General features: G+C 34.7%; 1 protein-coding gene across 3 annotated transcripts in view; it reads left to right on the top strand.

Moving 5' to 3' along the window:
• The window catches only part of Usp6nl (USP6 N-terminal like), a 141673-nt gene that overhangs the window by 104864 nt on the left and 20014 nt on the right, over positions 1 to 16795 (top strand). For all 3 annotated transcript variants that reach the window (XM_047520704.1, XM_047520706.1, XM_047520705.1), the window contains 6 exons: positions 3643 to 3750; positions 9861 to 9970; positions 11403 to 11451; positions 12967 to 13087; positions 15974 to 16068; positions 16696 to 16761. In XM_047520704.1, coding sequence (XP_047376660.1) covers positions 3643 to 3750; positions 9861 to 9970; positions 11403 to 11451; positions 12967 to 13087; positions 15974 to 16068; positions 16696 to 16761 — 549 coding nt within the window. The remainder of the gene's footprint in view (positions 1 to 3642; positions 3751 to 9860; positions 9971 to 11402; positions 11452 to 12966; positions 13088 to 15973; positions 16069 to 16695; positions 16762 to 16795) is intronic.

The raw sequence follows: 16795 nt of genomic DNA, 5'->3' as shown, positions 1-16795 counted from the left end.
CTCACACTTTTTTTCTATATAATCCTCCCCCCTCTTTTTTTGTATAGATTTAAATTATTGTATGTCAGCACTTGCCAGCAAGAATTCCAGAGCTTCAGTTCCTTGGGTTCTAATAGGTATTACATAGAAGCAGTGTAGCCTAAGGTTAAGAGAAGCTGGAGCCATCCCATTCTGGATTCAAACCCCAGCTCTGCCACTTACCAGCTGCATGACCTTGGGGAAGGTATTTAACCATTTTCTGCTGTAGTGTATTCATCTGTAACATGGGAATAATAATCATGGCTACCTCATAAGGTGCTGTGAGGATTAAGTAAATTAATTTAGTAAATAAGCACATAGACTAGTAGTAGTGCCTGACAGTGCATAGTCCATAAGTGTTGCCTATTAAATAAGAAAAGGGCTCTCTGCTTAGAGTTGGGGAAATCAGAGCCAAACAAAGAAGCCAGATGTCTTTCCTAAAGGACTCATCAATCTTTAGTTTTATAATGTAGTGAATTTTTAAGACAGACCTTGAATTATGTGAAACTTTATTTAACCATGCAGATTTTTTGGGAACAGGGTATCTCACAAGGCTAAAATAATTTTTCTTTTTGAGAAGTCTAAATACTCTTATTTTCAAGTCAGTTGGACTCCTCTATTATTTCATTTTACTCAGAATGAATTCATTTTGTGTTGTTGATTTTAACTGTCTGTTTTGGCAATGGGTTTGGAACTTGGGGTATTTTTAAGAGAAATCAGTTCAAAGTGGACAATTAGGTACAATACCTGTGCTCTTGTTTAATATCATGCTGTCTCTCAGATTAGCCTGGAGTTGACAACTACTTTACCTTACATCTTTATGGAAAGATTGCTGAAGTGGTAATTACAGGATAAATTTCGATTCATTGCACTTACACTTTCATCTCACATTCAGTCTAATAAAATGTTTGTAGAATTTTATGGCTTTATGTTCTCTTCTAGTATACATATATCTATGAAAATATGTAAGTCTCTGTAAAAATGAGCAATTCTACTAGGCTATTATTCTGACAGCAACTCTGGCTAATGCAGTTCCCATTAAAAGAGATTTTAACAGAAGTATTTCTTTGATGTACAATTTTAAAGCACTCTCCCATAACTGTAATGCTCACATCATTTGATGACATATATGGTCCAATTTGGTGTGAAGCAGATTGTACCTTCTGAAGGAATTACAGCTTTCAATTCATACCTTGTTTTAAATTACATTGAAGTAAAAGGTAGCCTGGATTTTTTTTTTCCAACTCTTCCAAGGGTAGGTATGTTTTCTCTCCACAAATTCCTTACTTTCAGAGTAATAATACAGAGAAGTTCTAAAAATATTTTTGAAAAAAATACAGCTGTGGTAGAGAATATTTGGAGTTTTAATTTTAAAAGTTTCCATTAGGGTTATGTTGCCTATGTGTTCTCACAATGACTGCCTCCCTGTAGATAGTAGTCTTATATTTTAAAAATATAGTCTATTAAATGAAGTTATTTCTGTTAAGTAAAAGACCATTATGATTTAACTGGTCATGACATCATGTCTAAATTCTGTCACAGCAATGTACCTACAACAGATACATATCTTTCTTTATTGATCAAATTAACTGAATGTCTCTTTGAGACCATATTGGCCAACATCTTATTTTACTGACCAGAAAACAGATCCATTATTTAAAAATAAATTTCCCAAGGTCACTTGACTTGTTAGCAATAAACAGGAGATTCTGCATCCAGACTGCAGCTCACCTAATGGTTCCATCTTATGTGCTAGCCTTTCCTTTTGGTTTGTCAATGAAAGGTCAGAAGGAAATAGAACATAGTTAGGAAAGGCATTAGGGCCCCTTGCATGGTTAAGTAGTTTTAGGTCCAGATTTGGGAGACAGGTGCTGTTGGAAGGCAGAGACAAAGGAACTTATGAAGCAGGTATAATTGAAGGGAATGGGGAGGCACTGCAGAGCATCAGTAGTGGAAAGTGAACTTTGTTTCGTATGTACTTTAAGTTTCGAAAGTTCCACAAATTAGAGCCAGACTTTCTGGGCGAAAAGTTTACTCACTAGGCAGGCAAATTGATATGGATTATCACATTTATCATTGTTTTGAGGTCACTAAGTTTAAAAAAGAAGCATTTAAAACAGTCATTTGATGAGATTTTTTTTCAATTTTTTAGTTGGTAGATTTTTAAATGTATGGGTAAGACTAAAGTAGACTGCTTAATTTTGGGGGCAAGTGAACAAAGATAGTAGAAATAAAAGGTAAATTTCAGGTAACTTTTTTTAAAAAAAGAAAGTACCTTTCAAATTGAAGTATTAAGTTGATGTTAAAATCTACTATATAGAGGTTCTATGTCTTGGTTATTGAGACTGTGGGTTCTGAAGTCAGACTGATGGAATTTGAATTCTTATGACACAGTTTACTTTGAGCTAGTAACAACTTTTCTACATCTTAGTTTTCTCATTTGTAAAATGGTTATGATAATAGTACCAACCTCTTTAGATACATACTATAAGTACAAAATTTACTTAGAAACAAAAAGCATAATCTGGGCTTAGAGCAGACAACTAGAAAATGTTAGAGTAACTATTGTTATGAATATTAAAGTCACAATTTATTCATCATTACCTTCACTCCTGTTCCCAGCTTCATTTCCCATTCCAGGCACTTGAAATGTATCTTTCAGTTTAGAGGTTTTTCTCATTTTCTCTAAAGGAAATCTTTTCCAACTCTCACACATAGAATTAGTTCCTCCCTTTCTCCATTATCTCTAATATACTCTCAGTATGAGAGCCACTGTATCGGGCATAAGTGACCCATTGTAATGGCCATAATAAGTTTGCATGTTATTTAGATAATTAGACTTGAGGGGGAATGTAATTACAAGTGATGGAGAAGTAAGCTGAATACTAAGATTCTTAGGATCAAGGAGTTGATGATACTGATGATTAGTGCCTAATTTCATTAATAAGTGATATTTTCCTTGTTGGAAAATTTTCACTATTTTTGTCTAATCAGATAGGTTCAGTGTCAAAAGTTTTCCTGAAGAAATCAAAAAGTGAAAAGACAAAGAAGGGAAGAAAGGGAGTGTGTGTGTGGTGGGGTAGGGAAGGAGAAGGAAAGGGAACCAAGTGAGGTATGAGGTCGATGGCAAGGAGTTGATCTGTTCTGGAGGGATCAGAGAGAAGGTGGTAGAAGAGAGATTAGGGCTTAGACAGCATCCTCTGCACGCTGTGAGGACGTTTTAGGCATAAGGCAACCTTTTTGCTATTTGGAGCACCTTCTCAGTGAATGAGGGGAAGTGTGTAACAAGGGAATGCCAGTAACATGTTCACAGCTTACCAAAGAGCAGTGACTGTGCTTTTGTGCCTCTTAAAGGACACTTTGGTAATAGTATGCACATACGAATATAATATACTGAGCATTCTTAATGCTTTCTTGTTTATTCTTTCCTTCAATATCTGTGTCTTTCTTTTAGGATGAAAAAGGGGAGTTGACCATTTAAATGTGTCGGTTGATTAAAATGTATTAATTAGTTGTCATGGATACTCTGGAAATAAAAGACTAACATAAACTGGAATGATTGAAGGGACTAGTCTAAACTTTTTTCACTTTGTAACTTCTAGTTTCTTTTTATCTTTTAATAAGTTTCATAGGAGAATTTACAAAGGAATCCCACTCCAGCTCCGAGGTGAAGTCTGGGCTCTACTTCTGGAGATCCCTAAAATGAAAGAAGAAACAAAAGACCTTTATAATGTAAGTAACTAAACTAATGGTTACTTTGAAATCAAAAAGTAAAATAATTTTTTAAGCTGTCATGGTGATAGGAGATATTCATATCATTACTTTAAATTATATTAAAATTATAATACATTGGATTTTGGAGTCATATTATTTGTTTTATTGTAGTTTAGTCAATTTCAAACAAATCAGTAAAAATGATGTGTATCAGTCAGTGTCAAGTATTTTGCTTTTCAAATATATAAATGATCAAACTACTTAAAATAATCCATCAATGTTAGGGCATTTTTGTAGGGAAAATTGACTAACTCCTGATTGTAGTATCAATAAAGAGATTTGCAGTATCATTATAGTTTATGAGAAAACAACAGCAGAATTTGGTTTATCCAGCATCTGCCTGTGTCTGATTTTTTTTTCTTATATATTTGAGAGAAGAAGAATTTGTCCCCAAGACTATTATTTATTAATGAAAAGTTAAGCTTTTGACTGAGTAGTCAATAATGCTTTCCTTAAATTAGGCAATGCATTAAATTTGCCTTAACATCTTAGCTATACCCTTTCTAATCCCAAGTTTTAATATATTAACCTTTGAAAGAGAGTGAGATATATACATCAAAGAATCTTAGGTGCATAGATTTGAAATATATTCCTTGGAAAATATATATAAATAAATATATATGTAATACACTTAAATATAAATTAAAATGGAATAAATGGAAAAAAAGAAAATTATATATAGCTTCCTCCAAAGTAAATTATAAAAAGCACTTTGGTGGTCTTTCAATATTTTTCTTTTCTTTTTCATATATGTTTGCAGGTGAAATTTCATCAAGATAAAAAGTAATAAATACTAATTAAAGAGTTATTCATTTCATGTGAACACAGACTTAAAATTCAGCTGTTTGGACTTTACACAGAGTTTATGTCTCAGGATTTAAGCATTTTAAATTTCAGTTTGTTGATAAGGTGTTTGCTTTTAGTATCATAGTTTTAGAGCAAGTGTTCAAACTGAAGTATGTTTGAGAGAACATATAGAAACATAACCCCAGCACTTACTACAGTGTGCCTAGCATATGGTAGGTGCTTAGTAAATATTTGTCTAACTAAGGAAAGCAGCAGGTTCTTTGTTTACATGCTGCATTCATTTCCTAGGACTGCTACCACCAAGTACCACCATCTGGGTAGCTTAGAACTACAGAGATCCATTCTCCCACAGTTCTGGAGGATGGAAAGCTGAAGTTGAGGCGCTCAAGGCTGTAGGGAAGAATCCTTCCTTGCCCGCAGTCCTTAGGGTTCCATGCTTACAGCAGTGTCACGTCATCTCTGCTTCCTTTGTCATCTGACCTTCTTTCCTGTGTGTGTCTGTGTCTGACTGTTCTGGTGAGGATGCCAGTCACTGGATTTAGGGTCCACTCTAATCCATTATGACCTCATCTTAACTTGATGTCTTCAAATATTTTCTAGATATGGCCACCTTTACAGGTTCTGAACGGACATGAATTTTGAGGGAACATTTTTTAACCAGTGTACCTGCTAATAATAGAACTATAGTTTTCAGGGTTTTTTTTTTGTGTGTGTGTGTGTGTGCGTAGAATAAAATTGTCCCATGGCTGGTTAATATAAGGAATAATTTAATAAAAAACTGTTCATAGCAAAAACAGAAATGACTTGGCTGTTTTTAAGCTCATAATTTTCAATGTTGTCATAAATATTATTTTTACTTTCAGGTTTCCCTAGCATCATTTTTCAACCAATTCTTCTTTTCCTGATGACTCATTCTTACTCTCTCAAAAGTGGTATACATTGTACTTCATGTACAATGAACTATTTTCTCTTAAATCTACCAAAATTTTTCTTAGATGGGTGAAATTATGTGGTGTTTGCATATTATGAGCATTCATTCCTTTTAAGTTTGCTTGATGACATGTATTTCCTTTCTTGGAATGAAGCTCTGTTTGAAGTGTGCTAAAGAGCACACAAACATAAATAGGTGCAGTGTCAAGAAGTCTTCTTTCTATTGGAGAAGACATGATTGCATAGAAGTGTTTAACACTTGGGTTGGGGCTATAGCTCAGTGGCAGAGTGCTTGCCTAGCATGTGTAAGGTGCAATCCTTAGCACCACATACAAATAAAGAAGATAAAGGCAGTCTGTCCATCTACGACTACAAAAAAAAAAAAAAAAAGAAAGAAAGAAAAAGCAGAAAAGAAGGCACATTATGGTTTGGGAAGTCTTCATGGAATAGGAGCTCGAGGGGACTTTGTTTCCAAAAGTGAAGAAATAGAGGGATGAATTTTCAAGGGTCATTGCAAACACCATTTTTGATCCCTTCCCTCAGATTTAGATATGATTGACTCTAATTTGAAATTTCATATTACTGTATTTTAAAAATACTTTGTCTACTTTGCCTTGAGGAGTGCTGACCTTATTCAAGTGTTTTCACATGCGGATATTGTCTAAGTGCTCTGTATGAACTATATCACATTTAGTTCTTTTAGTAATACCAAGAGGCAGGTTTTACTGTTATCATTAGTATTTTCATTTTACAGATAAGGAAACTGAGCTTAATTAAGTAACTTTTTACTCCAGGATTAGCAAGGAGGTAGGATTTAAAATCTAGTCTGTTTTGGCTCCTAAGGCAATACTCTTATGTACTGCTTTTTCCTCTTTTTTTTTTTTTTTTTTTTTTTAACTGTATCTCATTTGTATTTCTCTCTCTTATGTTTAGCAGTATACCTTATAGATGGTAGAGGTTCAGTCCACAGTGGGTAAGAAGCTCACATAAGCCTTAGCCTGGCTTGGTTCAATCTGATAGACCATACTCCTGAGTTCGCGTCTGAATACTTGTACTTCTGCCCTAGGTTTATGGGTTCATTAGCACCCATTTTTTTTTTAGATAAAATGTTTATTCTTATTATAGTACTTATGGATCTCAACCACCTAATCTCAGAGAAAACTTTAAAAACTGTTTACCTCCTTTTCTTCAGGAGGTAAGAAATGCACTTGATTCACTGTATTCTATGCATTTGTGTGTAAACATTTTAGGACATAAATAACATTCCTGACCTGTTATTTTTTACCAACCTAACTAGGCTTTGCTTCTTTCTGTCATAAGACCTATTTTATGATGGACTATCTTGTCCTTGAGATAAGCTGATATTATAAATGTTTTTGGGTCTTCTCCCTTCCAACTAAATTTTATTTTAAGGCATTTTTTCATCATGTCTAGTCAAACATTTTCTTCCTTTGTTTCAGTGTCTCATGTTTTACAAGGCATGCAGGACAACAATTGAAACCTCTGTACTTGCCCATTACCTTTTTAAAAAGAAAATATTAAGAACTGGAGTTGCGGCTCAGTGGTGGAGCACTTGCCTGGCATGTGTGAGGCACTGGGTTCAATTTTCAGCACCACATATAAATAAATAAATAAATAAAATAAAAGGTTAAAAAAAGAAAATATTAAGAGATCAAATACAGACAGACTGTTATTTTTAAACTAAATTTTTGTATTGCCTCCTGCACCAGCTTTTATCAGAAATAACTATGTTTCAGTGGTTGTATGATTTTAATACAAGTACTACAAGTATCTTCTTCGGTTTTCAGAACTCATGAACATTCTATGGGTACTCTTCAAGTTTCGAATTGCTATTTTCTGGTGCCCAGGATGCAGCCCAGGGCCCCCTCATGCTAGAGAAGTGCTCTGCTGAGGAGCCACACGCCAGCCCATTCTTCATGTTTTAAAAAGCTATATAGAAGCTGCTCTTCTCTAGTACCCACCTCAGAACACAAAAATGCTTACCATACACACACACTATTTGAGTCACACCCAGAAAGTCTCTATTCTACTTTTAGTCTTAAGCTATGTTTTTATATGTATTTATTAGAATTGGTTTTAGCAGAAATCTATATTATTGATATGTGGTTAATGTATCAATATAGCATGTATATGTAGATGCTTATTTATATTTAAACATGGGTAAGTATAAATTAATATAAATTTTAATCTTCTATGAGATTAAACATGGAAGATTGTTAAACATACTCATAATTTAGCCCCCCTTTCCTCTGAAATACCACCAAATTGACAGCAGAGTTTTTAAAAGGCAAACCCACAAGGAGTAAGAAGTGGGAGAAGAAATAAGAGCTGCCAATTTTTGGAAACCAAAGTGCAGGCAGACATTTAGTAAGCTTAATAAACCTGAGAAACCTAAACCCTAGACTGTAGTGGGAAAGTGGGAACACCATGAATGATAGCTCAGATTTTCAGAAGGTGGATGGGAGTTACTGGCTGCAGGTACCTCAGGAAGCGCAGGTGAGGCTGTGAGGTGGTGGACAGTGGGTTTTAGAAACAGTTGAATCTTCCAGGTCTCCTCCCTCTGCTGGCTCAGGACTGGAGGTTTATTGGGAGCATGGAGCAGAGGGCCTTTCATCTGGGACACAGACGTTGCTGGGTGGCTGCTCTTGTGAAAGCAAAGGAATGGAATATCCTGAATTTGGGGCAGTCTAGTCTTTTACTTCAACCCAGGTCCTAAAACATTGGCAACCAAGTACTTGTCTTCCTGACAGGGTAGGAAGAGCCTTCTGTGGGGAACGTGTTTACACAAGAAAATAAACCCAAACTTCATGGACTGCTCAGCCCACATCACTCTGCAGTGAAGAACACTGTTGTCCCACAACTTTTAAATTGTCTCACAAAAGCAGACAGCAAAGTACTGCTGTTCATTTAAAGAAAGGGGCTAACATGAGAGGCAAATGAAAACAAATGGAAAAAAGATACTTGTAAGAAACAAACTATAAAGCAAGAAGAAAACTGTTTTCATCCATAAAACAAGTATAGAATGCTATAAAACAATAACAATGCTATGAGAACAACAAAATGCTTACAAATGTAAACAAATAATGGAAATGAAAAATAGTAGACAATTCAAATTGAGAAAATTTTGCAGAAAATAAAATTTAAAGGCAAATAGATGGAAAATAATACAGAACATACAAGAAAAATTAGATAACAGCTTAGGAGGTCCCACACACTGTAATAATCAGACTTCTGGAAAGAGAAAATGGGAATGGAGGAGGGAAAAGTGAGTAAATTGACAGAATTACTAAAGACAGTTCTGAAGCTGAGAGGTATATGTTTCTAAGAAAGGTACACCAAATGTCCAACTCTGTGGATAAAAATAGATTCAAATCAAATAGAAAAAGGGGAAACTTCAGAGCAAGGAGAGCAGCTCTTATCATCTTCCAGAGAGGAAAATAAGCTTGCATATAAAGGAACAAGAATTATTCTGGAAACACGGGAGACCAGAAGACAGTGAAGCAGTACCTTTGGAGCAAAAATGTTTTCCAACTTAGGTTTCTGAAGCAGCCAAACAGTTAATTGAGAGGGTGGAATCATCAGACATTTAGGTTTCCGAAGTTTTATCTTCTTTCTGTACACCCTTTCACAGGAGCTACTGGAGAATGTGTTCCTCCAGAGCAAGCAATAGACCAGGAAAGTTAAGATGGAGAGCCAGGAATCAGGGGACACAAGGCCAGAGCAAAACAGGGAAACCCCAGGCCTGAGCTGGGCAGCAACCCCGAGACCAAGCAACCTACCTGGGACTTACCTTCAGGAAGACAAGGCAGTGGCAGATGTTCTATGGAACATCACCAAAGGGGATTTGTACAATTTATAGTAAATTTGGGGTTGAATTAGCTAAAAGTATGTAGAAAATGAAGCAGATCAAGAAGCAAGGCAGTGCTTATTAGCTCTGACGAAAATAAAAATACTTTGCTGGAAAAAAGAAATCAATAGGTTGCTTGGCTCAGTCTTAAAGAACTTTCACAAAGTATTAGTAAGGCCAACTCTGGGAAGTCACCCAGCTGGTTAAAATTTAACTGTATTGACACAATGGGAGGGAAGAGGGAAGGAGTGGGAGTTGAATCAGTGGGGGCACTGAGGGTAGGAAAAGTTTTTGGGTACCATTTTATATTGCTTTGATTTTTTTTTTTTAAAGTCACAGGAATTATTGTCCTAAAAAACAACAAAAAGAACTTTTTAATGAGAATCATTTTACTATAAATCATGGACTCTGACCAAGTGATTTTCATAAAACGTATTTTTTTCCCTCTCTCTTTCTTCTCCAGAATTTAAAACACAGAGCACGGGGTTGTTCACCTGATATCAGACAAATAGACCTTGATGTCAACCGTACATTTAGGGACCATATTATGTTTAGAGACAGATATGGTGTTAAGTAAGTAAAGTTTAATATTATCAATGTAAATAGCATTTATAAATAGTCTTTATCAAAGTATTAAGTTAAAATATGAGCATTTGGAATGTCTTATGTAGACTGTAGTTTTTATTTAGATCCCAAAGGTTGAAGCATTTGCAGATCATTTGAGTCCATTTGGTGTGAAACTTAGGATCTAATTTAACTTAGAAATTTTAACCTTTGACATTGTAGATGCTATAAAATTGGTAAAGAATCATTTTGTGACCTGAGAATTCTTAGGAATACAGTAGATACTTTTATTAAAAGTTGTAGAAAAGAGAGATTGTATGTGTTTGAAAACTGTGTCAGTGGCAAATATAACCTTGCTCTCATGCATGAATGAATGAAACTTTAAAAAAATGAACATGAAGGAAATGAAGTGAGAAATTAATGAACTAAGTATAATAGGATATTAGGACTACACACTGGCTTATCATTGCTATGACACTTCGTGAATGAAAGATACAAGTTTGCTGTCTTCTGTTTTAGTCAGAGTTGAACCAGTGAAGCAGAAACCAGTAGGAAATGCATGTTAAGAGATTGATTTGTCCAGTTATTGAGGGCTGGTTTCCCAAGTCCAAATTTCACGAAACAAACTTGTCAGGAATAACAAACTAGAACTCTTGGGCACAAGCTAAAGCAATTGTCCCTGGGTGGAATTTCTTTTTCAGGGAAGCTAGAATGAATCAGGCCTACTCAGATATCCTTGGATATTTTGCCCCTAGATTAATTCAACAGAATTTGGATTTTCATCACATCTACAAAGTACTTTCACAGTAACATCTAGATGAGTGTTTAAATAATAGTGTTCAGTAGCCTAGCCAGGTTTCCACACAGAGACAACCATCACAGTCCCACCTGTGCCAGCTGCCTGCTCATACACATCTCCTTAAGCAGTTCTTTTTTCTGGGGTTGGGGGGTGATACCGGGGATTGAACTCAGGGCATTCAACCACCGAGCCACATCCCTAGCCCTGTTTTGTATTTTATTTAGTGACAGGGTCTCACTGAGTTGCTTAGTGCCTCACTTTTGCTGAGGCTGGCTTTGAACTCTTAATCCTCCTGTCTCAGCTTCTGGAGCTGCTGGAATTACAGGTGTGTGCCACTGTGGCCAGCTTCTTAAGCAGTTCTTAATTAAGAATAAGCTCATTGAAAGGCGGCAACAGTGTAAGACATTTTGAAGTCCTTTGTGTTTTGGGTATCAATCTTTCTATCAGAATGAAGCTATCTAGTCTCAAATTTAGACTGTTGAGAATACTCTTTCAATATGAGCTTAGGATAATTTCTTTATTGCAATTGTAAATCCTATCTGGATTATTTGTTTTCAGTCAGTCTGTTTATTTTTTTAAGTTTGTAATTTAAAAAGTGTGAAATAACTAAATCGTGCTTAATGTAAATTTTTATTTCTCTAGGCAACAATCCTTATTCCATGTTCTTGCTGCATATTCTATCTATAATACGGTAAGTTGGAGCATACCTGCCCAGTTCTTTGACTTGTATTGCAAGAAACAGGAGGTTCCTTTTGGCACTCCCTGTGTAATAAGGCCCTTCTAGGCACATTTCTTCATCCCAGAACCAGGTGGTCTGTAGTCTCTCTTAGTTCTGTGGATCTTATTATGGCTAGCATGGTAACCCTGAGGTCTTAGAAAGAACAGAAGTGATTTGGAAGTGGAAAAACCAAGATACGACCCATAGTACACCAGTGAACCTCACTTTTTCCTCCCTCCCTACATATTGTTTGTTATGTTTTATGGTATCTGTTATTACTTTTAAGCCAACAGGTCATGGGATAGGGAGGGTAAGACAGGAAGTGGGTAGCTAGATTAATTTTTACTTCGCTGGAGAATTCTTCATTATTCCTAGAAGGTTGTCTTTCAGTATCACATTTTATGTATTAGATGAGGTCCAGTAGGAGTAGAGTAAAACTCAACTTTTTAGTAATAAATGTACTACTCTTAAGGCATGTACCATTCTGGGGAGAGACCTAACGTGAGTGTTAAATAAATACCTGTTGACAAGATTCCAGGGAGGAGAACCTTTGAACCTTGGGATGTTTGAGTTCTATTGTAATTGAACTCTTTAAATTATAAGAGCAGAAATCAACTTAAACTAGGGAAAGGTCAAAAGGGATTTACTAAAGGAACTTCTTGTGGAAATGAAACTGTAGCTGCGCCTCATGGGAATTGGAGCTGGAAGTGGGAAGCATTCAGGGAGGATAGGTATGCTTTCTCTCCCTCTCTCTGGGGCCACATGGTATCTCTGATTATCTCTGAACTGTGTATTCTACTGTGTTTGTCTCCAGATGGCTTCCATTGCCTACTTGCTGTTTACTCCATGGCTGAAATTCCACTCATGGGCTTGGGGCTTACTGTTTGAGTTTATAACTCCATGTGATTGTAGCCTCTCTGGCTTTGTTCATGTTTCCTAGAGGGAGTAGAGTGTCTGATTAGTCCATACAACCAATTAATTATTCCCCTGGTGTCAGGTGTCCTCATCTGGTCCATCCTCATCTGGTTCCTGTTACAGAAGCATGAATCCCTAAGGCCACATCAAAGCAGGGGCTATGAGGAGAGTGGGTAGCTCTCGGAGAGGGGTATAGGCTAGATGGGCACCCCAAAAGTGTCTACCTAAGGGTTCAGAAATACAGAGGAAACAAAATAGCAAACTCGGACTTGGAGGAGAAGAGAGATTGCTAGCATTAAGAATCATACATAAAATGAAATAATATTAATACTGTTTAAAGAGAGCATAGGAGTATCAAACAGAAGATGATAAAAAAAAAAAACACTTAAACTTTTGTCTACACCTGTACATTATTCTTGAACAGAGTGTTATTCTTTTATCATGTGTGGCATCGTGCTCTAACGATTGTAATATTTATCTCTAGAACGGCCCTCTAAATAATCTCTCTAGGCATTTTGTGACATCTGTAGTTGGATTCTGGACTCCAGTGTCTGTGTTCTCTTCTGCTCTTAGGAAGTTGGGTACTGTCAGGGGATGAGCCAGATCACAGCTCTACTCCTCATGTACATGAACGAGGAAGATGCCTTCTGGGCCCTGGTCAAACTCTTCTCAGGCCCTAAACATGCCATGCATGGTAAGAAAACCCATATTTTATCATTAATCAATAAATAAGAGAGGGTGAAAGGTAAATGAAAACAAAGTCAAAGATGCCTGGTAGAATTAAGTACAATAAACTTAATGTCTCAGAGCTTGTTCAGAGTATTTGTTTCTAATTCTTTTTGTTGTTATTGTTATTAAACTTTTTTCTAAAATTTTCTGTTCACATTAATTTTTCTTTGTCATTTCCCCAAAGTATATTGTTGGTATTTATAATTGTTTTCCTACTTGCCCTCAGCCAGAAGAAACTAATTTATGTTTGGAGGAATTTAGGAAAAGCTATATTATTTGGGAGAAATAAAAGATCAAAACTTTTAGACAGTCATGCAGTTACCATTTCAGTTAAATGTTACCTTTGAATATTGTGATGTATAACTCCTTGTCGAGGAATATTAACTTAGAAATGGTGTGACATTTAGGCATTCAAAGGAAAAGTACATAATTTCATATTTCAAGTGTCATTTTTAGTTCTTCCAGCCATAAATTTTGTTCCATTTTAAGTAAATGGCTGATGACATGTTTGGGCACTAAATTATTTAATATTTCAAAACTTGCATAATTTTTGGTTATCAAATTAGCAGATTGTTTTTAATGACCTTTTCCTAATATTTGCCAAGCATATTTATTAAACTTTATTTTGGAGAGTTTGAATTGCAATTCGTTTTAGAAATACAAGTGGTATTTATATTAAGGCAAAGTTATTTTTTCAGTACATCTATGTAGTAGTAACAAATTAAAAATTTTAATACCAGTTATTCTAAGAATGGATCACCTACATTCACTTTGTGAATATTTATGCTCTTACGTTGCGGGGAACCTTCCACATAAAGTTCTATTTTAATGTTTTTGAAATTATGGCCTTCCATAGTCCATTATTTATTAAATCTGACAGTCCTAGCATGTGACTTTTGTTGAGGGTATTATGTGTGCAGGGGTGTGAGGGGTATTTGTGTGTGTGTTTGCTTTTGTCTGTTTCTTAGTGTTCCTTGCCAGTTATTTTAACACATGTTAACTGCATGTTAGTGGTTTCTGGACTCCAAATATAAGACATTGAGTTGACATCCAACAGGCAGTATCATTTAAAAAGACATCTTGAGGAAAAAGAACTCTTCCTTATCAGTCTTTATTTTGCTTTTCCATGCAGTGGTATTGCTGATCTGTCTTCAAGTGCAATGAAGTGTACAATTTAGGGGATATATAATTATGTGGAAACCTGTCCAATTTTAGAAAATAATCTTTTCTTTAAACCTATTTGCTAGCAATTATTGTCACCAGTCGAATCCACAAAGCAATTCTATCCTAACATTTATACTTTCGGTGAAGTATAGGTCATTTTTATGGGTGAGTTTGTACTTAGAAATATTTGTTTCTGTGTCTGTGTATAAAGATTTATAAATAAAAGTTACCTCTGTCCTTTGCATTTACTATATGAAAGTGGTATCACTTGTACATATGTGGAATCAAAGGTAGGGCTAGAAAAAACAAGATTTAAAATATCAAGTTTGGGATATCACTGAAAAGTGAAGAAATGTTAGGTATCTTAGTATACTTGAGCTAGTTATTACTGAAGTGCATTGACTTTTTCAAAAAATCAGACTTTTCTTGAAATTTTTCCAACTCCTATTCCTGTCAAATTGACCATTCCTGTCAAATTGACCATGAAAGTGGCACTAATAGATATAGATTTTTTTTATGAAATCATTTCACTGGAAAATATTACTAAGAGAGGAATAGAATCTCTGTTTCTGGAAATTTTTACACATACCTTCAAAAACTGAGCAATAGTTAAGAGAAAATTCTGCCCAGATTGTAAAGCAGTGTTTCCCAGTAAAGTTTTCCTCAAGTTCTTGAAGGAGCAAAGTTTCATTTTTTGGAAACAGATGTTTTATGGGGAAAAAAAGTAGACTCCAAGATCAGGTAAGTCTGGGAGATTGAGATAAGCTAAGCAAAACGTTTTATGAAATCTAAAAGACATGAATAGCTTAATATACATCATAAATATCAAAGAAGAATATATAACATACAACATTTCCCCCTGAGTTCTTTTTTAAAAACATAGAAAAATCTATTAACATCTTTCAAAGTTGTTTAGAAACCAGGTTGGAAAACACTAAGGTGGAAAAATAAAAGCCCATTGAATTTATGTCTTTTTAAATGGATTATATAAATATCTGAAAGGAAACTTGTGAATAAAAATAGATGTAAAGTTCAATGAATTAAATATACAAATTAATACTAACTTAACCATTCACAACTAGACATCTTACAGATTATATCATATAATCAATTGGGATGAAATATGATTTTTGATATAACATTGTTTTAGCTGATATTAAGTATAACTTATGGAAAGTGTTATAGAGTGATAAAAACTTTGGAAACAAGGTACGAGAGAAATTGCTGAAGTAAACATGAAAAAGTAAATGTTTATGTAACACATTAACAGTAAAACAAAATGGTAAATAGTCAAGGTTAGAATGACTGTAAAAAATATAGTCATTTAAGGTATGGCCCAAGATCTTTAAAAGAACAGATAATCTTGATTAATAGCCTCAGTTTCTTTTTGTTATTTTTTTTAATATACTAATTTTCCTTTAATTCAGAAATATTCTACCTTTTTACAGAAAATATATTTTACAATAATGAAGGTGAATGAATGTTAGCAACAAATCCTAGCTAAAAGTTTCATTACCCAAAGTTTATATACACTTATGTTTTCGGTGGGAAGGAAAATTATCTTGTTAACTATTGGATGTTTCTTTTTACTTTTGATAGTTAGGAATGGAAGAAATGTGTTGCATTTTTAAATGGGGTGTTTTATGGATATTGTTTCTGAAGTACTATTTTTATGTTTGTATTTTAGGCTTTTTTGTCCAAGGGTTTCCTAAACTCTTGAGGTTTCAAGAACATCATGAAAAAATACTGAATAAATTTCTGTCCAAGCTTAAGCAACATTTGGTAGGTAGATATGATACTTAACCACCTATTCCAAGAATGAAGCTACAATGATATTTGGTCTTTGATTCCAATTACCTCGTTTATTTATAGTGTCATCCTTTTCATTTACTATATAGTTACAATTCCCAGTTTGAAGAATGTTAGATTTGTAAAATTTAATATTGATGATCTGTCACAGTCCTATTTAATAGATTCAGACTTCTGTGAAGCTGATAAATGGAAACAATGAAGTTTTAAATGATATGTGATTTCTTAGTTACTTTGGAGGTTTTGAATTGTACAAAAAGTATTTTAAGGGTCTTATAAACTCGGTCCTCATGAACTATATATGTGCTTTACTATAAGATATAATTCTTTAGTAAAACAAAGAGTTCACTGTAAAATATATTAGTGAAAAATAAATGTGTTATGGTCCTATCATGAGAAATTCATTGTGGGGTTAATTTTGAAGGGTAAAATTTTAGGAGAAAAAATAAGAATAGGAAAAGAAATCATGAAAAAGGTTGCAACAAGATAGTTTTATGTTTAGCCTTGACAGCTATCTCCAACAGCCTTCCTAACTTTGCATACTGTATTGTCATATTTTGTTGGCTACAATCCAGAAATTGTGAGGTTTTTGTTTTTCAGGATTCTCAAGAAATCTACACAAGTTTTTACACAATGAAATGGTTTTTTCAGTGTTTCCTTGATCGTGTAAGTATTTATGTACAAAACTCAACCATAAAAT

Source organism: Sciurus carolinensis, chromosome 12 (genome assembly GCF_902686445.1).
Source record: "Sciurus carolinensis chromosome 12, mSciCar1.2, whole genome shotgun sequence".
NCBI classification, from domain to species: domain Eukaryota; kingdom Metazoa; phylum Chordata; class Mammalia; order Rodentia; family Sciuridae; genus Sciurus; species Sciurus carolinensis.
Note: the sequence above shows the minus strand (reverse complement) of the source record. Positions and strands in the feature narration are given on the sequence as shown.